General features: G+C 37.4%; 1 protein-coding gene across 11 annotated transcripts in view; it reads left to right on the forward strand.

The window, feature by feature from the left end:
- GNB1 (G protein subunit beta 1) overlaps positions 1–19,788 on the forward strand; it is a 45,319-nt gene extending 25,531 nt beyond the window's left edge. For 8 of the 11 annotated variants that reach the window (XM_035557502.2, XM_035557493.2, XM_035557494.2 and 5 more), the window contains 9 exons: positions 3,631–3,669; positions 4,957–5,063; positions 6,870–6,933; positions 9,045–9,207; positions 11,797–11,863; positions 13,351–13,552; positions 14,077–14,293; positions 17,578–17,685; positions 18,086–19,788. In XM_035557502.2, coding sequence (XP_035413395.1) covers positions 3,631–3,669; positions 4,957–5,063; positions 6,870–6,933; positions 9,045–9,207; positions 11,797–11,863; positions 13,351–13,552; positions 14,077–14,293; positions 17,578–17,684 — 966 coding nt within the window. In that variant the 3' untranslated portion in view covers position 17,685; positions 18,086–19,788. The remainder of the gene's footprint in view (positions 1–3,630; positions 3,670–4,956; positions 5,064–6,869; positions 6,934–9,044; positions 9,208–11,796; positions 11,864–13,350; positions 13,553–14,076; positions 14,294–17,577; positions 17,686–18,085) is intronic. The other 3 variants (XM_035557503.2, XM_035557504.2, XM_035557505.2) reach the window with 1 other exon arrangement.
- The last annotated feature ends 6,955 nt before the right edge of the window (positions 19,789–26,743 follow it).

The following is a 26,743-nucleotide window of genomic DNA, read 5'->3' on the forward strand; positions in this document are numbered from 1 at the left end:
TCCACAAAATGTACTAGATTAAAATGAACAGTTAATGAAAATTTTCTGAGCCAGATCGTAACAGTTTTTTCCCTTTTATTGGAATGTTTATTACGCATTCTCTTTTCAAGTGCACTTGTGAGGAACCTAGCTAAAAGAACAAATTTGGGGCAGTAAGTTGGTTCCAGATATTGACCTCATACTAAATAGTTAAATGGTAATTCAAAAACATATGCCTTGTTAAACTTCCAGTAACCCTGTGAGAAAACAAGCTGAAGAATGAAGATGATGAAAACTTCCTGAGCATGGTTAAAGGTTTACATAAACTGTATCTGTGGACTGTCTTGTGAAATAGCAGTATTTAGATGAAGATTATAGCAATGTAGTACATCTTTCTGAATAGATGGTGTCTGCTCATTTTCTGTTACTGAATAAAAGAAGTAGAGGGAAAACAGTCTATTTATTTAAAAGAACCATGTAGTCCAAATGACACTTGTTTTAGATTTAATTTGAAAAATGTATTATGAAACGTAACATGAACTGGAATGTTGTCAGTCTTGTAATTAATTGGGGAGGGGAGCATGATGTATGCAGAACAAAGTTTGATCCATTTTTCAAAATCAATTCAGTGATGCTAAATGATTTTAGTACGGACCAATTTTAAGTCTTCACCGATGCTGAGATTCACAGAGACTTTGGTTGAGGTCTTATGCTTCTGTAGGAGGGACGTCAAAGAACAGCTGAAACTGCCTATTAGTTATTTCTTACTCAATGTGATTTCTCTGTATGTATCTAGTACTTCTTTCTGTGAAATTCTTTAGGAACTTGTTCTTTGAAGTAGGTTGATGGTAACAATGCTCTTACATATTGAAAGGAAAAAAATCCTGTATAAAGTGATACAAAAAACTATTGGTTGTTTTTGTGCATCATAGCCTGTATTTCACAGAGCTTATCTTGAACATCTCAGCCTATGACAGAGGATTTTAATTAGCAGACTCTGGCTAAGGTTATGCCTGGTGCGTTTTCCTGTCCCTTCTTGCATGTTCCTTCCATCAGTCTTCAGCATCTGTTCTCTGAATAACCAGTCATATCTGGTAGTGATCTGTTGCAAAGATCTGGGAAGATACAGTACAACAATAGAAAGAAATAAAATTTTCTGCTGTTGTGTTTGTTCTGAAGTCCTAGTCTTTAATCTAGGATATGTCAAAACTAAGTAAAATTATTGCCTGCCTCGGGTTAAGTTTGTAGTACATGCCTTCGTTGTTCCCTCTCTGTCTCAGGCCTTTCTCAAAACTTGTAGTATATGGGAAGTATTCTTTTATTGCTTTCTGGCTAGCCAGCCAACAGGAAGTGTCTAAACTGACTGCAAAGCTCAGATTTGTCGCTGGTACCAAATGCTACCAGTCTCTAACTCCACAGAATGAAATCTGTGTGCTGCAGCACCATGCTTACAAGTCTGAGTATTTGTTCTTCTCATGGCAGTGGAGTAAGTAGGGACAGACTTCGCACACAACAGGCGTAGTCCAAGAATACTTGAACTCCCTGTTCTCTGACAAGTTTCTTCATACCCTTCCACTTTCTCCCTGCCTGCTTCCCCCCACTTTAAAAAAAAAAAAAAAAAAAAAGGGGGGGGGGTGGGGCTTAGATGGTAGGAATTGTCAAAAGCTAGCTAGCTGACACGTCTTGGTTCAGATTGTGCCAAAAATTTTTCACAGCTATTTGTCCATGGCAAGATCATAAGGTACTTGCTTAGTCCCTCCTGTGTCAGTTTTGGCTTTAGTGTATATCAGTGTAGTTGTTCAAAGTGCATTTGCATGTTTACCATGTGAACGCAATTTGAAACTTAAGTGTATCCTTGCCAAAATTCATGAGGCTTTGATTTGAACTTAATTTAGAACAGGTGTTAAGCCATCTTACCCAGACACTGGCTCTTTTCTACTGGTTACAATTTCCCCCAAGATTGAAAACAAGGCATCTTTTCTTTCCCTGTAACATTCTATGGGGAGAATGTGGTACTCAGGCACTTCTATGGCTTCTTGTCCTCTACAAGCACGAGTTTCCATGTTCCAAGAAAAATTATAATGATAAAACCTAAGGCTATAATTTCTGAAGTCCATGTCCACTGAGAATGCAAACTTCAGTGAGGTGCACAGTAAATTACTTGATACTGTTGTAAAGACTGGAGACTAGTCTAATGGATTTATATATTGGCTTTTTTCTAAAACTGTATTTATTATCTCAGTCCCTTCAGATGTAAAAGCTGTATAGAAAAAGAGAATATAGTGTATTACTGCATGAAAACAAGCAAGAGCACTCTTATTATGGAGTAGCATTCATCCTGAAATGAGCATAAACCAATTTATTAGTATGACAGTTTGCTTAGATGCTTTTAGTTTTTGTTTAATACTTCTTTCAAGCAACTATGTAGATCATTGGTTACAGCTTAAACTGAGTCCTGGGACAAGGATTTGCATATACACTGATGCACATGTGGGTGCACACGCACGCAGAGAGGATGTTTGCATGTGCTTCTTGAGCAGAGCTTGGGCAGGTGCTGATAACTACGTAACCATGTGCACTTCACAGGAATATCTGCACAAGCCTCTTCAATTTGTTTTCCCCACTGCTAGCCTGGAATAATTCTCTGAAGTTTGTGTTCCTAGGCAGAAAAAAAATCCACTAAGTCTGAACAAAAAGCCCCAAAGTATTTCCTCTGGAAAACTATTCTACTACCCAGCATTTCTTACAGCAAAAATGAAGTTATTGAGCTTGTTTTCTTTTTCTTAGACGTGTTTTTTCTACTTCCTTCTATGGTTCAGGAACTTTTGTCTCAGATTTTCATGGTTTCAGATAGTAGCTTTGTTGTTTTCTCCATTTTTCTCCCTTGCAGTTGCATATACTCGTCTCATCTGTATCAGTCCATGTTGAGTTTTTGTCAAATTCTTCCTGATTTATCAGTTTTTCTGGTAAAGGGATATTCAAACAGCTGGAAAGCAAATGGGATTGCATCAGATCCGCATTAGGAAAAGGAAATTCAATATTGCTGAGCAGAAGATCCAAATTTTTTGTTTTTCCCTTTAATAACTTTTTTTTACTATTCGTAAGAAGAAAATTCCAGTTGTACACTTAGTGTCGTTAACTCTTGTTTACCACTTTTAGGTAGTAATGGAAAAGCTTTGTTTCTCTTCAGTATCTGCTTAAAATGGTTATGCTTATTTAGAGTGGAAATTGAAAAATCCCACATAACTAAAACAGCTGAGCCCCTCTGAGCTGATTCTGTTCAAGCAAGGTGCTGTTGTCTGACAGTTTGCTAACAAAAGAGCAATTTGTGTATCTAACGAGTTTGAGAAATGGATGCATCTCCTGTATTCATTATTTATTTATGGAACATAGTAAATGCTGCATTTCATTATGTCTGTGATCTTTTTTTGGGGAATAGGTTTCATGACAAGGAAGTTTCAAATGCTCAGAATATTTTGACAGCAGTCTGTCATGTTATGTTCGTGCTGGGGTTAGGATGGGTCCCCTCTGGATTAGAAGCCAAAATGCTCTCTGAACCCTATTTTGTGAGGACTTGATTAACTTCACAAAACAGAAGTTGAGCACAAATAAATGTGCAGAACTTCCTCTGATTTCTTTCTTCTGTTGCAGGATGCTAGAAAAGCATGTGCAGATGCCACCTTGGCTCAGGTAAGCATTTAAGAGTTTTTAAATGAAAATCTGTCACCTTTATGAAAAGGAAATATGGTATAAAAAGATAAGTGAAGTAAATCTTGAAACCTGGGGAGAATTTAGTCTGCTGTGGATTATGTCATTGGCAGAGGTGACTAGTATTTGCTTGTTTATTCTTGCTACCTACTTCAGTCTGTTTACTTGAGAGTTTGCTAATAATCCATGTGTCTGATTTAAATGTGTTGGTACAGAAGTGACTTCTCAGTTCATTCATTTAAAATGTCACCAAAATACCAAGTAAAAAAGAGTAATACCAACATTATGTGAACATACGTATCTTAGTTTGTGAGGTACAGTGTTCCAGGTTGAACGTACAATTTTCCAGGGTGAAAGTATGCAAAAAAAAGTCCAATCTCCCCCCCCAAAACAAACAAACAAACAAACAAAAACCCTTCAGTATTATTAATAGGGGAGGTCCATCATGAAGAGTTGTGTAATGGAAATGCTTTTACCTGTTCATTTGAGACCTGAACTGTTCTGATGGCCTTTGAAAAGAAGCAGAGACCTTTGCTCAAATGCTCTTGCTAAATAATTCTGCAACACGGAGACAGAAGAAGTATGCAAACTTTATCCATAAAACAAATTTGCAAACTCTTGGATTTGTTGTGATGTGTACTCAATATATGTTACTGGAAATGTGTGCTGTTTTAACTGATATTTTTCTCCAGGCTGGAGAACTCATTTATGTTAAACTTAACAGCCAAAGGACGGCTAAACTGATTACTTCCTCACTTTGCTATTCACCTATTCCAGAGCTTACTTCTATCTTCCAAAAGTTAAAATAAAACAGGAGTACTCTGAATTTAATATTCCAATATTTGGAAGGGAAGGTCGTCTGGATCTGAAAGCAAGTTACTTATTCATCCAACAAAAGTAGAGGCATGTCTAAAGCCCAACACATCGCACTCCATTGTAGAAAAAAAAAATTACCCAAACGGAGAAACCCCTTCCATCAGAGATCTGAAGTCTTAGAGGTCTAAGACGATACCACCAAAACAAAGTAATTTCGGATAGTTTCTATAAGTGTTATAGAGAGGCTGCATCTAGAGGAGATCTTTTTGCTTGATAAATAAGCAAGTACTCCATAAAATAAAGTAACGGCTAGGCATTAAAAAATCAGTCAATATTCAGAATGTAAGACTTCCTGATTTACATTGCAATGCTCATTTAAACGTGATTATTTATGATGTGTTACTTGGAACTGTGTAGTGAAAAACTGAGGGTATGACACAATTCTAATTACAGATCACAGCCAATATTGACCCAGTGGGGAGAATTCAAATGCGCACTAGAAGAACACTCCGGGGACACCTGGCTAAAATTTATGCAATGCACTGGGGGACTGATTCCAGGTGGGTGTTAGTGATACAGAACTGGATCATTGGGCTTCACTGTGCTTTGGAAAGTTGAGTGCACAGAAATGTTATTTACCTGTTCTACCACTAGGAACCACTAGTTCCAAGAGAATTCAGGCAACCAGGAGAACTCAGAAACTATTAATATCACTTTTTTCTTCCTGACTTGCATATTTTTTTCATGAGAATAAATTTGTTGCCAGAATAGCAGTTATGTCTGCTTACCCAAAAAATATAGTTGTGGTACCACGTGAATTCTGAGGAAATGTGGTGATACAGCAGGTCTCACCATTTCTTCTTGTTTTTTTTTTTTCCCCTTAAATTCTTCTTGCTAACTGCTAATGTTCAGTCTAGAGAGAAGCTAAATGATGCCAGTGTCAGCCACTTTCGTTTTCTTTTCTTTACAAGGATTTTAAGGCACACTAATGACAGCAAATCTTCAAACTTCAGTTAAGAGCCTGTTGCTGCTTCCTTGCAGGGATGGATAAATTCTTTTTCCCCTTACGAATTTTTAAGTTACGAGTAAGGAATTTTACAGCTAGCCTCTTTCTACTCAGAATAGAGTAGAAAGGAGGGTTGATATCATTAAAGTTACTTTTTATCAAATTTGTGTAAACAAGCTGTGTTGTGTGAAGGAATTGCATGAACTCTTATGTGTATGTGTACAGGGAAACCACTAAAACAAAGTAGCCAAGTGCTTAACAAAGTAAAATATGCATTATGTAAATGGCAAATAATTTGTGATGTTACACTTCCAGCTTCTGAATTGCTTAGTAATTAAAAATTGGAATGGACAATTGTTACATGATGAGTTAAACTTTGTAGGGTTTTGTGCCTTAGTTTTCCTATGCCTGTGAAAGAAGCTCATTTCTCACAGGAATGTGGAATTCATTACTTCTAGCACTCTTTGTTTTATCAGTTACTTAAAAGACAGGGATTCAATCTCTTGTCTGGCAAAAGTGAATCATAACAGCTGTAAAATATAACCTAGATCAAAAAAAAAAAAAGGCAAAGCCACACAAGCACTTCAGTGATTGCACTGCACTTTTCAGCTGGAAATGGTCAGAGAGGAAGAGGCATGGAACAAATTTGAATACTGTACTGGACTATTGTATCTGAATTTACTTAGAAAAGGCCAAGCAGATGTTTCATGCAAGGATTCCCATCTATCTTTAAACATAGTAAAAGCATGTAAGAGTTCTGAACAATTAACTAGAACCTCATGTGTCAAACAGTTGCTGAGTGTGGAGTGAGGTGTTGATTTAAAAAATAAACTTAAAAAAAAAATCTTCCTACAGCTACCCCTTCCATTAGTGATATCTTCACTGCATTTCATTTTTATTTCCTTTGTATTTCAGTGCTGACGTTGATTCAGGTTTTTTGGACAGCTTAAAATTTTAACTCCTGTCCTACAAACAGGAAAAGGGAAAACAAGTTGATGATATAGATTCCCACTCAGTGAATCTGTGAAACCTGTGTCTAGAACACACAAGCACCAATTCCATGTGACATTTCTGCCTCAGTTTTCATGATTGAGATGCTTGTTACGTGGCGACCGTCTTTCTGAAATCTGAATGTGTGGACATGTTGGTGTCCCACCACATATTTGCACAATATTCATCACTTAAAGTTGATGGCATCCAAAATAATCTTTCTGGTGCTAATAACTAGAATTGAGTAATGACATGCTATACTTAAATGGTTTCAAGTACCTTGGTTTTGATAGTGGAGACAAAGAGGAACTTATTTTGATGGCAATTGTCTTCTTGCAATGATTGTGTTTACCTCCTGTTTCCTCTCTAGGCTTCTAGTTAGTGCCTCCCAGGATGGCAAACTTATAATTTGGGACAGCTATACTACAAACAAGGTAAGATTAACTGGTGTGTTGCTATATAATTCAATTGTTAATAGAAAGGAAGGAAGTATCATCTGTCATGATTTTGGCTGCATTACTTTTGTAGTCAGAAGCCTAAATTTTGACTTTTCTAAACCAATAAAGAATATAGCAGTATCCTAAGTGTGTTGTGTATGAAAATGTGCACCACAAACAGAGAACAACAAAATAGTTCAAGGGACTGCTTTGATTTATTTTGATGCTGCAGAATCACTGATCAACAAAGAGCAAGAAGTAATCAGCATGTTGCACCAAAATAGAGGTTTAAGAATAGCCATGGTAATTTGTTGTCTGCAGTGAAGGATTGAAAGACCTGAAATATGTGAGTCGTCATTTCCTGGCTGCAGTCATATGATGCAGACGAGAATTACTTTTACTTTCACATGACACTGGTTGGTATTTAGTGGTTATAGTTACAGTTAAAAGGGCTAGCAACAGTTCGCATGCTGCCCCTTTGACTTCAGTTGGGAGGGATACTTAAGTCTTTTGGACACAGGAGCATGGAATTGACTTTTCCAAACAAATTTTCCTGACTTGGTTCATATCAGAGCCTTATAAGCAATTTTGCCCATGTGCATAAGCAAATGGCATGCTGCAGAGGGGAAGCAGAAACAAACACTTGCAATAGTAACTCCTAAAGCTGGGATGACTGGAATCTGTCAAGTTGTGAAATTATTGAATCCATAACTTTACTAAAGAATAATACTGTTTGCAGAATAAAAATAAACCTTCCGTTTTTTGTTTTTATGTTTTTTTTTTGACCCTAACCCCTAGGTAAATGTGTTTTAAATGACTGCAACAGAACTGGAAGATGCTAAAATAATCACTGTGCACCATTATTTCTGTATTAGTATCTCCTACTTTGATATAAATGTTAATTAATCCGTGGCATCACCAAGAGGCAGAGAGCAGCTGTCTTATCTAGATGGAATGGAATCGGAGTTTGGTACCAGACGGATATTTTTTTTTACAAGAATCAGAGATGGAACTCCTCAGCTGCTGGAAACATCTCTGTCCCCACCCCACCCCCCCCCCATAACTGTTGGCAAGATTGGTTCAGTGAAGTAGTGACTGAGTTGTGTGGGTTTTGTTGGTTTTGCTCTGTTCTTAAACAAACAAACAAAAAAACACCTGGAATTACAGCTAACAAATAGCTTGGTGTTAAAACAGTATTAAATTTGTCTGGGTAGCACCTGGAAGTAGTTGATGCAAAACATTTGAATGATAGCCTGCAGATGTTTTTTGGCCATTGCAGCACAGAGTGGAAGTAACACAGCTGTCATAAAAAGATCTTTTCCGCATGATAAGATAAGTGACTCAAGGTAAATATTCTAGGTAGTTCCTTGTTAGAAAACTTCTGAAAATGATCTGGTCATGTTGTTAGCACAGTATTGTTCTCTAACTGCTGATCACTGCTGCATCACTGCTAACTGTAGCAGTGGAGGAACAGGCACTAGTCTTTGCTATTTACTTCAGAAATGTGAGAGCATCGTGAATATTGCATGGGAGCTCACGATATACATAAGGATATGATCCCTTTCTCAAAGATGTTATGAACAAATTTGAAGGATGAATGCAATAAATTAACAAGATAGAAAATGTTTGGTTTCAATATTTTTTATAAAGTTTTGTTGAGCACAGAATGACAAGGAAACATGGGGAGTTATTTAAACACAAAGTCTGATTGCTTGCAGTGGATTTCCAAAGAAGGATTTAAATGGCAGTGAGAGTAGCAATTTCCTCACTTGTTCATTCACAGCATAGCATCTAAGCCTGGAATTGGCAGTTCTGCTGACTGTACTTGGAAGTCAATATTTTCCTGAACCTATTACAAACCAATAGTAATCAGAGCACTGAAATGAAATCATTTAGTTTTTACCAAAATTGCTGATTAAACTGAATTCAGGAAAGGCAAATCCAAGGTTTTAATTACATCATTACTCGGTCTTACAAGCTATTTATTTTCTTCTTGTGCTTTTGACCAAAAGATGTGTGGCTTGAGAGAGAGGGAGATGAAAACCTCCTGATGGGGAAGTACTGAATGAGTTGTTCTGCAGATGAAGGATTTAATATATCTGTTTCAGGTGCATGCTATTCCCCTGCGTTCATCTTGGGTCATGACTTGTGCATATGCTCCTTCTGGAAATTATGTGGCTTGTGGTGGTCTTGATAATATCTGTTCCATCTATAACTTGAAAACTCGTGAAGGGAATGTACGTGTCAGCCGTGAACTAGCTGGTCACACAGGTAAGTACCTACTCAGTGATCTAAGTTGCCTGAGTACATGGTGCAGATAATTGTTTTTTTAAATCTATTCAAGTTTCATTGGAATGTTATTTTACTGCCTGGTGTGGCATGGCTTTGTTAATAAGTTGTTCAAACTCTTCTGTGTATTAGTCCCTCTGCCGTGTTTTTGGAATTTATCAGGAAGGGAGATGTAATTACAAAACACATTTTCTAAACAATTTTCTCCTCTTGCTTCCAGCTTTACTAGCTTTCATGCTGTTGCTTTTAAAAGTACCTTGAATTACTTGTTTGATCCTTAGCCGCTGGTAGTCATAAGCCTTATACAGCTCTCTCAGTTTTAACTGCTTGGATGATAACTGATTGTTTTTCTCCTTTTTGCCTAAAATACAGTACCCTAATTTTTACCTTAAGTTTCTGTTTCTAAGGTGGGCTGTCATGTGAGTGAGGCAAGAAAGGTAGCCGTGTAGGCTTTGCCAGTTTAATTAGGCTGTAAACAGCAGCTGCAAGGTTCTGTTAGTGACAGATGAAGCAGAATTCATCTAGCTAGGTAAGAAGGACTATAGAAACACAGGTGTTGCAAAGGTTTTTTTGTTTCTTTTTAAGTTTAGGGGATGAGTTGAAATTTTTTCTTTCTGATCCAAGAAGCTCATTGTCACAAAGTACGTTTAAACGCAAAATTGCTGAGTGAAGATACTCTCTGCTCCCTAAACAATGCAGTTAAGGGAGATGAGCACCTACCAAGTGTGAACTGCTTTTGTATGTTGTCTGATAATGGACAGTTTGCTTTTTTTTGGTGAATGGGATCGGAATTTTTTCCGAGGAAGGGTGGGAGATGGGTGGGTGTTTCTTAAACTCCACTGGAAATGAAAATTCTGGCTATATGTGTGTTCTTGTATCTTGTAGAGTCCTAGTGAAGTACTGAGCCTGTAAAACACATCAGTAGTTTGCTTTTTTTTTGCAGAATCAGTAATTCCTCCAGCAATCTGAGAAAGGGATTCAGCTGTAAGGCTGCAGTTGAGAAGCTGCGCATCATTTTTCTTGTCTTTTTGTTTCCACAAAAAGTGTAATCCGAAATGCAGCAAAACAGACACGGATTGCTCTAGAGGTTGCCAGCTTGGCTCTGGAGAAAACCTTTAATGGTTCTTTGGAGAAAGCATCAGGTGGATTCTGTGTCTGACTGTTTTTTCTGTCTCATCAAACCTCTAGTTACAGGGTAAAGAAAATGGTATGAAGACTACTCTTTGAAGGAAACTAAAGTTACTCAGAAATGAATAGTTGTACATTAATGAATTTTTATACAGAAAAAGTTGAATGTGTATTAAAGTGGGCTTACTGCTATTTAATTTTCTTTCAGTGGGTTTTCTTCTGTGGTATGATTCATGTAATTTAGAAGAATTCTGTACCCTCGGGGTGGAGTCGAGGGTGTGGGAAAGCAATGTTGATTGGACCTTCAGATAATAATAGTGGTTGTGATGTGACCACTTAGTGATTTATTAGGAGGTCCTCTCCCCACCACTCAAACCCCTTTCAGGGCACAAGGAGAATTGGAATGATTTTTGGACACAGGGAGCTTTGGCTTTCAGTGAGTGGCCTTGTGTATGCATATAAAAGGCTTTAGCAATAAAAAGAGCATTATTTCTGTGGTACTCCAGCCGTTTAATGGTCTTTTTAAGGTTATACGCTGTATTGGGAAAACATGGATTTTTGCATAACACAAGGCAGAATTCCCTTGTAATGCAAGGGAAATCAAGAGAATACATTTGAGACGAGACCTGACCAATTCATGTGCAGTCTTTTCAAAGGAGCAGTTTTAATGAGCTGCTTTTCCGTTGGTGAATTGCACAACACCTGTAGCTGGAAGCCAATGTTTACAAATTTTCGTACTTTGCCATAGCTTAAATTTTCAGAAGATTGATTGTGCTTTAGAAAACACACTGACATAGAGGTGGCTGGGACAGACTGATTTTGTAACCAGAGTTACTGTGTTGATGGCTTGGCATCTGGTCCTTCAGTAGAAAGAAGGTTCACAGCGTTCAGATAATTATTTGCTTCTTTGTACTGACCAAGAATGTAGTTTATTTATTTCAATAGCTGTATGATCCGGTCCATGCCACAAACATTTGTTGCTCCTGGATGTTGTAAAGATCCACTTTCTTAGGAAGGTCAGTGTACAGTGCCAGATAACCTGTACTTCTGTCCGGGTTGGCCAGTGGATTTGAGAGGTTTGCCTCACTATTCCATCTCTCCTTCTCTCTCCCTTTCTCCTCCTCTGCTCACTTTCTACCAAAAGAAAAACCAGTAAGATATTTTCAGACCCCTACTTCAGTAATTTTCTTGTGTGTTTGTTTAGATCAATTTGCTGATACTAATGTATTACTATACTGGTTGAATTGTGCATGGCCTGTAGAGAGCCTAAATATATATTGTCTCAAATTTCCAAGGTTCCTGTGTAAAAATTGTCTGTGGTGTGTTTTATGTATAGTAGCAGCATCTTGCAGCACCTCCAGGGGAGGAAGAAGGAACATCTAAGTCAGTATGCAGTGTGAAGAGTAGTCTCTGATTTTATTGATCAACATATTTTGCTTTCAGGATACTTGTCATGCTGTCGTTTCTTGGATGATAATCAAATAGTTACCAGCTCTGGCGACACCACTTGGTAAGCAGTAGAATTGTGATATGATTGCTAGTAAAGACTTTTCACATTTAAACTCTGATATTGAAGAAAACGTAATTCTTCATAAAGCTGATAGTCATCCAGAAGATTCAACATGATTGATTATTGCTCATATGTCATTTTATTACTAATAATGGAAAACATGGTCTTTCAAGTGTTTTAGCTTTGGCTGTTCAGTTATGCCCATGTTCTGAAGAGCCTGACCTAATTCTTTGTGATAAGATGGTATGTGGTAATTTTTAGTATAACTACTTGGCTTTCAGAAATCAGTATACTAGACTAGTGACTCTTCTCCAAGTACTTCAATATTCAGTTTTCATTACTTTTTCTTGAAAGTCATATTTGGATGTTTTTAATACAAAATGCTACTATTCAGAAGAGCTCCTAGAAAATATTCTACGGTGACAGCAGATGGGTTTTTTCGAGGAGAATGTAGGTGTTTGTCTTAATAAATACTAGCTTCGGAACAAAAAAGGTCTCAATCTTCTTTTCATCAATTTTTCTATTATATCTGCTGCTTAAAAGCAATGCAGCTCTCCCAGGCAGCAGTTCTTACAGCAAAGGTTGTCTAATATATACCTCTCCTACACAATGTCAGTCTCTTTGAAGACCCATCTATTAGTCCACTGATTTTGAGTAGCTATTGAATATAGACATTTGTTTTTATACTGAAAGATTCCTAAATACAATTTTCATTAAAAAAAAAAACAAACAAACACCACCAACAACAAACAGGATCTGTTAAAACAAGGCTCTTCTAAAAGATTATACAACTGCTTCAGGAGTTATCATAGTAACTTGATGGTTGTCTGGATAAATTTGTACTTGATAGCACCTCGGATCAGCCAGGCTCTAAGAGTGACGAAGTACCACGATCTTTTATTTGCAAGTCTGTTGCTGATGGATTTGGCTTGTTGAGAAATTAGACAAATTAAAGAGAGAGTTGTATTGTTTCATTCTTTTACACTCTTTGATCATAGTAGTGATTTTGCTGTCTTGGGGAAAATGATGTGGCTTTAAGACAACAAACATAATTCACAAAGTTATACATTCACAGTGATATTATGAAAAGGAGGCTGACTCAACTACTGCTGTAGCCTTACAGCTGCTACTTTATCCACTGGACAGTGAAGTCATTGCCATGGCTCAGGAGCTCTGTGTATAAACAGCCATGAACATTAGTCTTTTTTTTTTTCCCCTGTTCTGTGTTTTAAAAACACCAATATCTTAAAAATTGAAGATGACTTTTAAAATCTGCTATGTACAATTATTGTGTAACATAGCCAAGTAGTTCAGCAAAGAATGTCTGTTTTTGTACTCTCAATATATTTTTATTAATACTTCATGGACGTTCTCTTTTTAGAAGAGAAATTAACGGGTTTAGATGAAATTTGCTGTATAGACTTTCTAATGGAGCACAAAAGATGACGTGAATGTGTTGATTTTTGCCTTTTTAATTTTTTTTCAAGTGCTCTCTGGGACATAGAAACTGGTCAGCAGACAACTACATTTACTGGGCATACTGGAGATGTCATGAGTTTGTCTCTTGCTCCTGATGCCCGGTGTTTTGTTTCTGGTGCCTGTGATGCCTCTGCCAAACTGTGGGATGTTAGAGAAGGAATGTGTCGGCAAACCTTCACTGGCCATGAGTCGGATATCAACGCCATCTGTGTAAGTATCAGCTTGAACAGAGGACATGGGATTTAAATCTGGTTTTATATTGCTTTCGTCTCAGCTATTAAGCATATACTGTGTGGTGTAGTTCTCCACAGCTAGATATCCATTGTGGTAAGTGGAAACGGTGACTAAGGTAGTTTTTCTACACTCGTTATTAATTACTTCACTGTTTTTGCCCATATGCCAGTAGTGGAGAGGGGAACATTCTTTATTGGTGCTTTCTTTTTGTACTTGGTCCCTACAAAATAATATAGTCAAAGAGGCAGACATCAAGTCCAACTTCGGAGCTAGGGTAAAGTTCTATTCCAAACGCACAGCTGTGGAGTACTTTGGAGGTGATGGGCTCTATACTTGAGTGCCAGATGAAAAGCTTTTTGTTAATTTTTAACTTCTGTGTTTTCCAGGTATAATGTACACGGCAGCTTTTGAGTAATTTGTCCATTTTGTCAGCTACTTTGAAATTAATATGCAATCTTTTGTCTTTTTTTATTCCTATTCCCTTCTGCCTCTCACTGAAGTTCTTCCCCAATGGCAATGCATTTGCCACAGGCTCGGATGATGCTACATGCAGGCTTTTTGATCTTCGGGCTGATCAGGAACTGATGGTTTATTCACACGATAACATCATCTGTGGCATCACCTCTGTAGCATTTTCCAAGAGTGGACGTCTCCTCCTAGCTGGTTATGATGACTTTAACTGCAACGTGTGGGATACACTGAAAGCTGATAGAGCAGGTAAACATACTTGGTTTAAAATATGAGAAACAGTGGCATTCTGAATGTGTGAGCTGTGACACGTGCAGACTTGTTAACAGTCCCTGTCTCAACTTCAGAACTCAGTGATAGCCTGTTTTAAGATGACCAACAGTGTAAATATGGCTTACCGATAATAAAAAATCGATTGGAATACTTTTCAATGATGAAAGGGAACAATGGATGGTTGAGAACAGGAAGACTGCCATTAAAAACAAGGTTTTGGAGATGGGGGGGCTGTACGTATTTTTATTTTATTTAGCTCATGGCATTGTTTTACATGAGTTGTTCAGAGCAATTCAACGTACTGTCTACCATCTCCTCAATGGAGGTCTTACTGTTTCCTGACTTCAGCAATTGACAGAGCAGCTTACGGAAATAGTACAAGTTGGAAGTGGATAAGCTATCAAATGCCGTCAGATATTTCATATTCCACTGAATAGTTGCGTTGATTTTATGGTATTGTAGTTGTCAAGCAGCAGTTCGGGTTCATTGCTTTTCATCATTTCCAAAATCATTTGTACACTAAACGTTTCTGCCAGAAAGGTTTTATTAAAATATACTCCTTAGTTATTTCGTGTGAGTTTTTAAAGTAGAAACCAACTGACACTTTAGCATGGGCTAATAAAAGGATCGCTGAAGGTGTTGCCACATCAGGCAATCTACCTCTTTTGTAAGAATTTTGCTACTCATCAATGTGGCTACTTAAGTAAACGTATCTTTTATGATATTTATTTGTAGCAGTAACTGTAGGGACAACAGAATAAAAAGATTGTGCAGATTCCCTCTTGAGGAAGTGAATAGAAATTATATGTCCCAAAAGTTCAGATAATTTAACTGGAATTCTTTAAAATCAAAAATTCTATTAGAAAAAAGGAGAAAAAGTACACGTTATGTCACAAATGTGTTGCTGTTTGTATCAGAACGGGATGATGATGGGAGCCTACTCTGTTATTGAACAAAGTGTTTCTGGGCTTTTAAAATTACGTAGGTCTGCTTTAAAAGGAAACAAAAACCACCAACCAAGCAGAATATCCCTTCGTGTGGAGTTGGAAGGATAAGTTCCAAGTACATTATTTGGTGCAAATTGACTTACTGCTTTGAGAGGATTGTGTACTAAAGGTAGAAAAGATATGAATATGTAACCCTGGACTACACCTAAGTAATTTCCGTTTGATTTCTTAATTTCTTTATCAGCTTTGTCTTAGCACTCAGATTTTACTCTTTCTTCCAGAATTCATGACAGTTTTCTACTAGTGCTGAGAAACTGGAACTGTGGGCACATTAACAGCATTTGGTTCTATTTGCAAGTTAATGGTGCCAAATGCAATTACTGAAATACTGAAATGCATTTGTTGAAATAAGCCTCACCTGTGTGTTGAGATTTGTAGCTCAAAATTCTTGTACTTTAATTATTGAGACCATAAATGCGTATGTAGGCCTATACGTATCTAAAACTTGGCAATGAGTTGAGAAATTGCTCTTCATTAATGTTTAGATTAGTTTACAATTAGTTGTAATTAAGTACTGTGAAAATAAAATATTTAATGCTTTATTAAATCAGATGAGCAGGTAAGTCCTTTTATGCAACTAGCAGCTAGATTTAGGTTCACAAATGGTGTTTCACCTGCTCTGGAAATATCATATAGGTGATGGCGTATAACAAAGTACTGAGGGAGATGACCAGGGAAGAGAATTTTGTGACTTACTCAATTGTGTTTTGTCCTGTATTTCTTCTTTGAAATTACGTCATGAAGACAAAGAATGGGAGGGGAGGTGATGATCTTGCTTACTTGTAGAAATGAGGAAAAAATTTTATACTAATCTGTATTATACAGTCCGTGTACTCATGAAATGCGATTTTTTTAACTGCCAAATTTTAAACTGATTTAAGCAACTGCTTTAAATTTTCTGCTTATTTAAATGTTCTGAGACTTAGATTGCTGAGCAGAATTTACACTTGCCTAGTGCCTGATTCTATATTAAACACCTTTGTAGCTGATATGTTCAGAACAAATTGTGTAAGCCTTCTTGGCTCACTCTCTCTCTGGTTTATCAAATTGCAGCACTTACTGATGGTGGTGGCAGACTGTCAGTTTTAATGTATTAATGCTATTTCCCAGCAAATTCTAGGTAACTCCTAGGCACTTGCGTCGGCTCTGGCAGCTGGCTTCTGTATCATGCTGAATTTTTGAAGATTGTATCATCCACTTCAACACTTACGATTCGGTTTCTGCTGCAGAAGTGCAGAATCCTGTGCTGAGCCTTAGACTCGTATACAGATTTAATAGGCTCTGGAGATTAAGGGTATTACAGTCTTACATTTCTGATACACTTGATAAAAGCAGTTACTTTTTCAAACATCAGGAATCCTTGTGTAGGAAGTAGTGATTTTTACACTGAAGTAAGAGTTAAAAATCACTAATTCTTTAAATGTACTAGCTTGTATGAGAACTAAAACTTCCTTCATAGTAAACAAAGGGGAAAAACCCCAAAATATGAAGGAGGTAAGTCCTGTGTGCAGTGTAATTTGATGTAGAAAGATTGATCAGTCTGTTATGCAATCTATCAAGCATATCTTAGCTCAGTGCAGTGGGCTGTGTAGAGCTCAAACATAAGTAGGTTTTGTTTTTACCTCCTTGAAACAGTTAAAGGGAATAGAGGTAAATGTTGGCTCCCTTTTTGCTGTTTAGTTTAGTGTCTCAGTTTTATTTTTAATGGTACTATAATTGATTTGCAGCAGATCTCCATATTGGCAAAAACTATGTAGGTGTTGAAGTTTTGGAAGTGCCTATAAACATAGTAAGATAAAAATAGATGGAAAACGCTTCAGTGTTCAGAACATAATTCAGCTTCTTGTTCAGTGCATTCAAAATTTTGCAAAATCTAATTGATCTTAACCACTGCGGAGAGGAAATACTAAGTGCTGTGCAGTGTATGGTTAAACTGTGTTAACATGACACTGTTGGCAGGATTTTCAAGGCAGTGATTTCACAACTCACAAGAAGGCAGTAAGGTTATAACGCAGAGTATATGCAAAATTTTGGAGTCGGCATTTTCTGCGTTACTGCCTTGCAAACCCACCCAGTTATTTCTAAGTTTGTGCCTGAAAAAGCAGAAGCATTTACAAATCTAAACCACTCTTGTTCAGAATTTTTGGATGTATAGGATGACTAATCCAAACACGGCTGCCTCAGAGTTACTTGAACAGAAATAAGAAATCATCAGAGCAATATAATAGGTTTGTTGCATGTTCTTATTTATAGGTGTCCTTGCTGGTCATGATAACCGTGTCAGTTGCTTAGGTGTGACTGATGATGGTATGGCAGTGGCAACAGGATCATGGGACAGCTTCCTCAAGATCTGGAACTGAAGTAAGTACGTAGCAAATTAAGTAAGGCTGTCGTTTTTTGGTGTTCAGATGCTTTTTTCCAGGTCCAAGCAATGCTTTTTTTGCTTATGCTGTAAGCTTATAGTTCGAGTTAGGAAAGTCATGGGGGAAAAAAACAAGTGTAGCGTTTTGTTTTGTTTGCTTTTAGAAGGCTGTTTGTTTAATGTACGCAATGACGTTTTTGTGGTCAGCTATTTATGGCAGGTTTTATTTTCCTGGTAGGGATGATTCTATGGTCTTTTGAGTCTGGGTTGGTAAATAAATGGTGTTCTTGAAAATGGGGAGATAATGGCAGAATGCATCAGTGGGTAGCAAGAGCAAAACTTGAAACCTGACTAGAATTTATCAAAGTGCAACTCTTAATACATCTTTCTGTGTGTCAGAAGAGCGGCGGACTCCGTGACTGGAAGAAGTTTCCAACGATTGAAAATTTAAAATGATAGCATATCCAATCCAACCATACTAACTTGGACCCCCATCCTCCCCAACTTCAAAGGGCAAGATCTTTTCCGTCTCCTGTTGCTGAAATGAAGAGCACAATTACCTTTCCAAGAAGAATTTCTGTGTTGTAAGCAAAATGAAATTGTGCATTCCTTTTGGGACCATTTTTTTTTTGTCTTGAGAATTTAAAAATCAAACACTATCATAAAAGCATGACCAGAAAATATACTTGAGCATAATTGTGAAACAGTTAGCTTTCACCGTAGTTTCCAAGTCAAAGTTAAGGACTTTTATCTCACTCACTCGCAAATTTTAAAGTCATGTTTGTAGCAGGATTTTTTTTCAAGTTTCCTTTTTAAATACATTTGTTTATGTATTTAATTGAGCAAAACAAGGGAGTCCTAGCCCAGAGCATCTGGGGGTTATTAACGCTGTAAATTTAGTCCCTAATTTTTTTTATTTTATTTTCTAGTATCACAAATAATTGTTGCACAAAACTTGGCATATATAGGGTAATGTTAAGCAGTAAGGTAACCAAGCACATGCTGTACAAGGTAATGAATGCTTGTTTAAAGAATCCTTTCACCTTTTATGGATAACAAATGCAATCCTTGGTCCCTCCTACCCCCTCTTCTCACCACACTGATTTTTTTAATCTGTTTTGGTTTTGTCCACTTGAAAGGGCAATTTATATATCCTAACACTATCCTGTAGTCTCAACAACCAGGAATCTCTGTTTTCAAAAGAGACCTATCCTACACTTGGGTATTGAGTCAATTCTTTGTGTATGAAATGATGTACAAATCAATGTTTTGAAAATAATGATCTTGAACTTTCTAAGTTAAACAAAAAAACCTTTTTTGATTGTTTGCCATATTGGGTGGGTTTACTCTTAGAATCGCATGCTGTAGAAATGCTAAAAAGTGCATATTGGACTAAGTCCTCTAGATGTTTTTTCTTTGAAGAAATAACCTGTTTAAAAACTGTAACCATTGTCGCTGTATTCATTTATTGTTGCTACTCTGTGCATAAATCTATGAAGAACTCAAGTACAAAGCTATGCACGTTTTGGAGTAGCGTGATAAGTCACTTTTTTTTTTAAAGAAACGGCCTGTTCAAACAATCGCTGTCAAAGATTCTGGGGTGTGGGAGGAGGGAACCTAAACCATCTTCTTTATAAATCAGTTCCTCACAGCCAGTTCCTCTTGTAGGATGAGTCCTTTGCATCTGATTAGAGTCATTTTTGTAATGAGCAGGTTTTCCTGGCTTTCTTTTCAAATAAAATGTTAAAAGCAGCAGTGTTTGGACAGCGGATTGTTCTGTTAAACTTTCCTATCTTCTCACTGTATCCAGAAATGCTCCTTCCTAGCAGCAGTAGTAGCTTTTCTCCATTTTGTTTTCTCTGCAACATTCTGTACAAAAATGTGCTGTAATTGTGCGTTAGGCCTGGATTTGGCATAAAAGATGAATTCCTTCTTTCTCTCTTTCATGAAACTACTCTGTAGAGCTTTCTCCACACCCTGTATCCCTCTTCACCTTTTGTATTTAATTTTAAAGTCAGTGTACTTCAAGAAAGCTGGATGCAAGATAGATACTATATTAAAATGTAATGTTATTTAAGATGTAATAAAGCAGTTTGACATGAGTTTTGACTGATCTGTTTTGCAGCTTATTGTTCTACCCACAAAACTGCTTCTGGTAGAATTTGAGTTATGGAATAAATACGAGAGAGATTTATACAGCCCTAGAACAAGTCTTTAATTGTTCAATATTTTAATTGGGCAATGTATGCATTGTTTTAGAAGGTTTCAGCTCTGTGTGTGAAGAGATGCAGGTTTAGGTTTGTGGGGTTTTCGTTTTGTTTTTGAAGCTAAAACCAGTTGCAAGATGAACTGAAGCCCTCGTGTTTTTTGTTGGTGAAAAATGTTTAAAAGTTGCCAGCAGTATTTGAAAATGTATGTGTAAATGTGAGATACATGCTAATGCAAAATTAAGTAGAGATGTGACATGTACGTGGAGTGTAGTGGCTGCAGGCATTTTTCCTCCTCCATTCTTAATTATTAAGATGGATATTTATTGGTTTGATTGCTAGGGCTTCTCAAGAGCTTAATCAAAAACATCTGGTAGAGCTCTCTTAGCTCAGACTACAAATGAAAGTAGCTGGTGTGAGTCATGTGGTATACATCCCAAAAATGCTTTATGGAATATATGAAAGTAGAACACCTGAAATTGGAAATCTCAGTAAAATGTTCAGTAATGTTTTAAACTTTTGTGTCCTTTAATAGGAAAGCAGTTGAGTGGAATATCTTGTGTTCTTGCCATTTGAGGATCTCGCCAAATAAACTTTGTTATTAGCTGTCCTTTACTGTAGGTATTGAGAAGGGTAAGTAGTTGCCATTTTAATGCTCATTAAGAAAAAAAATCTTCACGAGGCAGTATTATATCTAGAAAATAAAAAACTTTTTGTACCTACAGGAGCAAATTTCTCAAGTATTTAGAGGTGTTGAAATGCAGTTGCTTTAACAACTTCATATTGGTCTGTTTGTGGGCATTTCATTTGTTTGGTGGGTAAAATCTCTTTTTGTAATCTGACTCGAGTGGATTTTCCTTCATTTCACATCAACCAAGAAAAATTCTATTGTGAAGGCTTGGTTTCATACCAAACTTGGAAATTTTCAGCCTCCATGGAGAAGTTTTTAAAGGCTTTCCATCATATGGAAAATATGATGGTGGCATTACTTAACTAGCAGTCGTAACTGCGAGCTTTGGGTTTTTGGACTGCAGAGCACTGGTAAGTAGCTTATGGCTGGAAATGCTTAAAATTTTGGAATTCAGATTGTCTTTGCAGTTCCAAATGGTACAGCTGTTTATCCACTCATGGTACGTCTTCATTACAATGGATGTTTCGTTTGTGACTGTCTAGGCAATAATAAAATCAGTGCAGACATGGTCTGTATTACTTCCCTTAATTTCTATCTGTATGTTCAATTAATGTTTCCTGTCCGTGCTGAGAATGTCTTCACTGGCAGTAAAATACCAAGATAGTACCTTCTTGTGTCAAGAGGTTAACGTGAAGGGTGAGTAATTTGAAATGCTAACAGTTGTCAGTTTCTTCATTATAGACAGTGCTTCTGTTAAACACAAAGCTTCAAACTCAATTACTTAGATATCTGTATTTTCACATGCTTCCTAATTCAGAGAGCTGTTACTTGAGACAAATGGGTGTGCAAAGTTGAGAAGCACTGAGCTCTTGCATTTGTGACACGGCCAAGTCTCTGAGCCTTGAATGCTTTTAATTTTAAGTGGACTTGGATCTGTACCGAAGTCAAAATGGCTTATGTAATCTTGTATCTAGCAATCATAGTAACATCGTAGCTCCTCCGATAGGCTTTGAAATGATTTAACTTAAAGATAATACTGGAATGTGGTTCCAAAAGAGCAGTTTCACCCTAAGGTGGTGGCAAACTTCTAGAGCAAGGTTTCTTAAGCTGAGAACAGTGATGTTTGTGAGTGGTCTGTCACTGCTTGGCCTCAGTGACAGCTTCTGCAGTGTCTTATTTGTTGTGGGCTCCTGAGTATGTGTTAAATTTATGAAGGGGCGAGGAGTGGTAGCTTTGCAGAGAAGAATGGAGTAAAACTCACAAAATGCGAAGCTTGATAGATGACAGGAGTGGACAAGACCAATGGATCTGAGGTATATGGGTAATGAGTGGGTGTGGGAAAAGAAGTTACAGTTATCTGGACCTGATTTGGAAAGGGTCTCTTGGTAATAGAGTGGACATCTGTGGGTTTGGAAACGTCATTTGGAGCAGGGGGGAAGTAGTCAAGTGAAAGAAGAGATACCAGGTTTTGCAATCTCATCACCTAGTGATGAGTTTTAATGGTTTTCTGTGTCCCTACTAGGCCTTTAATTTTTTAGTAAATTGACTGTATTTTAAAAGGTCTGAGGAACTACTGCTAGTAAAAGAAAGATCTGAGCTGTGCATTTTAAGTGTTGGCCATTGAGAAGTGCCCGGAGTGTACATTTTAAATCAGCTGCAAAGCATACTTAAAATTGCTGATTGAATCATGCTCTGTCAGAGCTGAAAATAGAATGATCTAGTTTCTGGGAAGTGGCAGAGTAAATAAAGAATAATAAAACTTGTCACCCTTGCTGAGTTCTGTGTGACTTGGTCTGAAACAAATGAGGATTGTGTGTTATTATGATTAATGCTGCTTTTAGTGTAGGTGTAATACTGAATTTGAATTAGAGGGGAAGGAATTTAAAAAAGAAGGTAATGGAGGGGTTCAAAGAGCAGTAAGTGATTTTTGTGTAGTGATGCTCATTTTTTCTCCCCTTCATATAACCTCCAGAAAGTCAGTGGTCCTGAGTTGCTTTGGTTGTTTTGTATCCGTATTAGGTTCTAAGGTGTAATAGTTCTCCTAAAGCATGTCGTATTGAGGTTTCTTTCCGTTTAAGAGTTGAGGGATAAAGTTTGGGAAGAAAAAACAATAGTTCAGTTCCATTGTTTCAGAACAGGGATGCTTAGCCTATTCCCATGTCAGTCCTGCTCTGACTGGCCATCTCACGTGGAAGTTCCCCATATGCGTGGTGATGGAATCACATCTTGTATCCTGAACGGCAGCTGCTTGTATCTGATCAGATGCAGCGTTTTTCTGGCAGCATTACTTGCTCATTTACATACTTTAGTTCCAGGCAAATAAGAGAATAATTTCTGGCTCATCCTCTTCCAATCTTCTCTTAAGAGACAGCATCCAGTAATGCTTTACTTTCTTATTGTTCTTGTGAAACCCGATCCTCTTCCCCTAGTAAATTAAAATCCTTGGGCATGCTATGTACATCACTTGGGCTGAGAAAAAGGCACAGATTCTGATTTGGCTGGATGTTGTTCCAGGCTTTACTGCTTGTGTTGACCCGTCTCTCCAGGAAACACTGTTCAGACAATCTGCTGCTCCAGTTTCCTGGCAGGAGATGGTACATGATGGGCAGATTTCTGGCCGCCTAACTTCCAGACCTCAGGGTTGGATCTATACTTAGCTGCCTGCTGCTTTGTTACCTGGGCATTTAGGAATGTTGAAACACAGGCCAGAGAGTTGTCCTTACTGTGGCACTGTCCAAACTACCTTCAACAGGCATATTGAATATTTCTGAAACTTTTTCTTCAAATGTCAATGATAAAAATGTACAAATAATGATAATAAACAGACGGTATTTGTAAAATTACCCAGTATGTCTTGTACATGGAGAAAACATCAACAACCACTTAGAAACGTGAATAGAAGCTGGGTGAGTTTCTCATTTGTTAGACAGCTGGCTGCTAAAAACCCACTCTTTGGAAGCACCCTGCAAAATACTTGAGTAATTCCAGGTTTACACCAAGTCGAGTTTGTTATAAATTAGAACAAAGAGAGTCTTTTCCTTCTTTAATTACCCATAAGCCATTTGCTCTAGATTAGTGCAGTGAGATGTGATTGTCCCTGAGAGATAATCACCTATCCATGTGGAAGTGGAGAATGAAAAGGGTATTTGATGTAACAGAATTTTTTTTTTTAAGGCAAAATAGATAAGGGAGTCTATTAAAACTGTTAAAAAGCATGAACTACACAGGATGATAAAATATTGAATTCTCATTAAAGTTGTTTATAGATATACAAATGGTACAACTCCATCTGGAGGTATAAATCATAAGTTGGGTGGTAAAGGTAGACAAAACGTACATGACAAAGAAGCCCTTGCTGAATTTGGCTGCAATGTGTGTTTGTAGTATGCGTAACCCCTCCTTTCTTATACCTTGAGATCGTTGAAGATGTTCTGATTTTCCTCAAGAAGGAAAAGCTTGTTTTGTTTGAAAGCATTATGTTTATTTTTATAGGGACTTGCTAGTTTTTTACATGAAAGCTTAAGGTGGCGGAGGTGGAGAGGTTAAAATCAGCCAGTATTAACTGGAGCAGAAACTCTTGGTCAACTCTGATTTAGAAAATAATGGCTGGAGGTTACCTCAGTAATTCTCTGCTTCCCTCCTCCTTCCCTCATACACTTCTCAACTCCTTCTCAACCTTTTTGACACCTTGTCACAAATCTACTCCCAAGTGCTAGCTCTTCAGCTTTCCTCCTCTGCTTTAAGTAGGAATTGGGATCTGGAGTTTCTAATGAAGATGTGTTGATTGACAAGGTGTTTCTGCTAAGATCAGACTAAGGTGATGTCTGCTTCTAGCAGTGTAGCAAACTACCTTTCTGCAGTGGAAAGGGCTATGATGTGTACTGTTTGTGTATCTGTTGTAAGTTTCAAGTCCATGTGTAAGAAAAAAAAAAACACATTTTAGGAACTACGTAATTGTAATATTTAACTTTTTGCTTCTTTTACAAACAAGGATTCATGTTGAGTGAAGAGCAAGTAGGCAGCAGCAGATCCTTTTCTACAGTGGCTGCTGCTTGACAGTGAGTCATGCTGTAATAATATGTGACTATATATATTTATCTAAACTTTCACCGATTTTGACCATAGTTCCTTATTTTTTTTAGATAGATTAACTTTCTGTGATACTGTAAAGAAAATGGAAACAAGGACCAACAGGAATAATCATGTTTGATATTTGACTCCCTGAAGTTGGTGATTTTATTTTATGCCATCAAATAATGCAGTAAGAACAAGAAGACAGGATTTAGAGTGAGTGATAGACAATGTCTAATACTTAAAATTACTCAAGTTTTATAACTGAAAGGTTTTTACACTGTTTTCTCTCACACGCTAAAGGTGCTCAAAAGCATGCTAGTACCCAGAGGACACTAGTGGGATAGTGGATGAAGTGGTGTTAGATACAGTTTATAGTTCACTCCATGAAAGGTTATTTCAGCCTTGTCTTTACGTAAGACAATCTGTGCTTAGTTTTTGTTTAAGTGCAATCTGTAGTTTAGGACGATAAATCTTGAATGCACTTACAACACTTGGAGAAAGTTTGGGCATGAAAACCTCTTCAACCCATTTCTTTCACATCACGTTCTTCAGAAGGGATTGGGAACACAAAATTCACCTTCTGGCAATAGGAGAATGAAACTGCCAAGTTGATGGTATTTGCAGGATCTGAAAGCTGAACATCTTCAATTGTCCATCTGTCAATGAAAATTCAAGCCTATTCTGATTGCTATTTTATTTTTAAGTATTTAATAGTTTTTCACGTTTGTTTTTTACATGAGGGGAGAAGCCATAAGTTAAGACTGAGCCCCCTTAAGAGCACCAGTTTCACCCTCCTTTGCTTCCCCTCCAACTGTTCTTGCAGACTATAGGAGCTATTTAACTATTAAACAGCTGCTGTTCTTTGCCTGGTGGGGACCTGAGCTCTTCAATGAACAATAAGTATTGAAGCAATGACAGCTCTGGGAGTGATGGACACCAGTTTGCACTAATAGAGATCTGGGAGCTTTTCCAAGAACAACATCATTACGTAATTGAACAATAATATATTTTATTTGCTGCTTGCATCAGATGTGTGGTTAACCTACTGCATTCTGAAGAGCTTTGCGGATCTTGTCCCAGGTTTGTTCTGGCAAGTAACGTGACGAGTTGTCCAGGTTATGAGATATTACTGAATTGGAAGGCCAAAGAGCTAAGAAAATTGTGTGGAGGAGACTGAGATGCATTGGCTAGGGCCGATGTCAGTGGTAATTCTAAAAAGTGATGTTGGAATTTTAAAAATAAAATTCTATCTTCCTCTTCCCATGGCTTATTTCAATCAAGTGATAGCATCAGACATGGTGACAGGAAATGGAGCAGAAGTCAGCAATTACAGATGGACTTCAAGGAACAGTTTATTGGAATTGAAGGTTAAACTTCAGTAAGCAAAAGGATCGTTCTTGTTCTTGTCAGCTTGTCACAAAGAGTAACTTAACCAGAAATACCAGAGAGGAGCCAGCCAGTCTTTTGACCTCAGTTCTTATCCTGGTAAAAGTGAAAGTTCCTCACCAAGTTGTATAGCTGAAATTAACAAGGCTAGCTTTCTCTCTTTTTTTTTTTTTTTTTTTTTTGTAGAGAGGAAAAAATGGAGCCCATTTTGTGGTGTGGCAGTTGTATCCCTCTTGCCTTTAGATTCCAAATTGCTCTGTTCAGCACTGTGAGCATCAACAATTAATGTGCTATATACTGGATAGAACATGTGCCATGAGGGCTAGTAGCTGTACAAATACTATAAACTTCCTTTCTGTCCCAGTGATGGTTCTGAGTAGTTTAACTTATTAATAGCCTATTTTTAATGCCTTACTCTTTTGCTTTTATTTTGAATGGCAAGGCAGTTCAGCTTTCTTTTACAGCTATATTGCAGTAGCATGATGTTTGCAAAGAAGCCTCTTTATCAGAAACAGTTTCTACTTTACTTGATTTTTTTTAAAGAAATCCCTTCCCAAACCTGCACGTGCCCTTTTGTATTACTTTGTCAACTTGATAATGTGATGCTTGCATGTCTCACTCCAACTAACGAGTCAAAAGCCTCCCAGTGGACTTCATTATGCTCCTGGGAAAGTTGCCTCCATTTCGTATGCTGGGAGTCAGGAATGGAAATGCTTGCGATTTACCCTTGTCGTGTAATGGCTGAGCTGGAACACAAAC

The sequence above is a fragment of the Cygnus atratus genome, chromosome 21 (assembly GCF_013377495.2).
Source record: "Cygnus atratus isolate AKBS03 ecotype Queensland, Australia chromosome 21, CAtr_DNAZoo_HiC_assembly, whole genome shotgun sequence".
In the NCBI taxonomy this organism is placed as follows: Eukaryota; Metazoa; Chordata; class Aves; order Anseriformes; family Anatidae; genus Cygnus; species Cygnus atratus.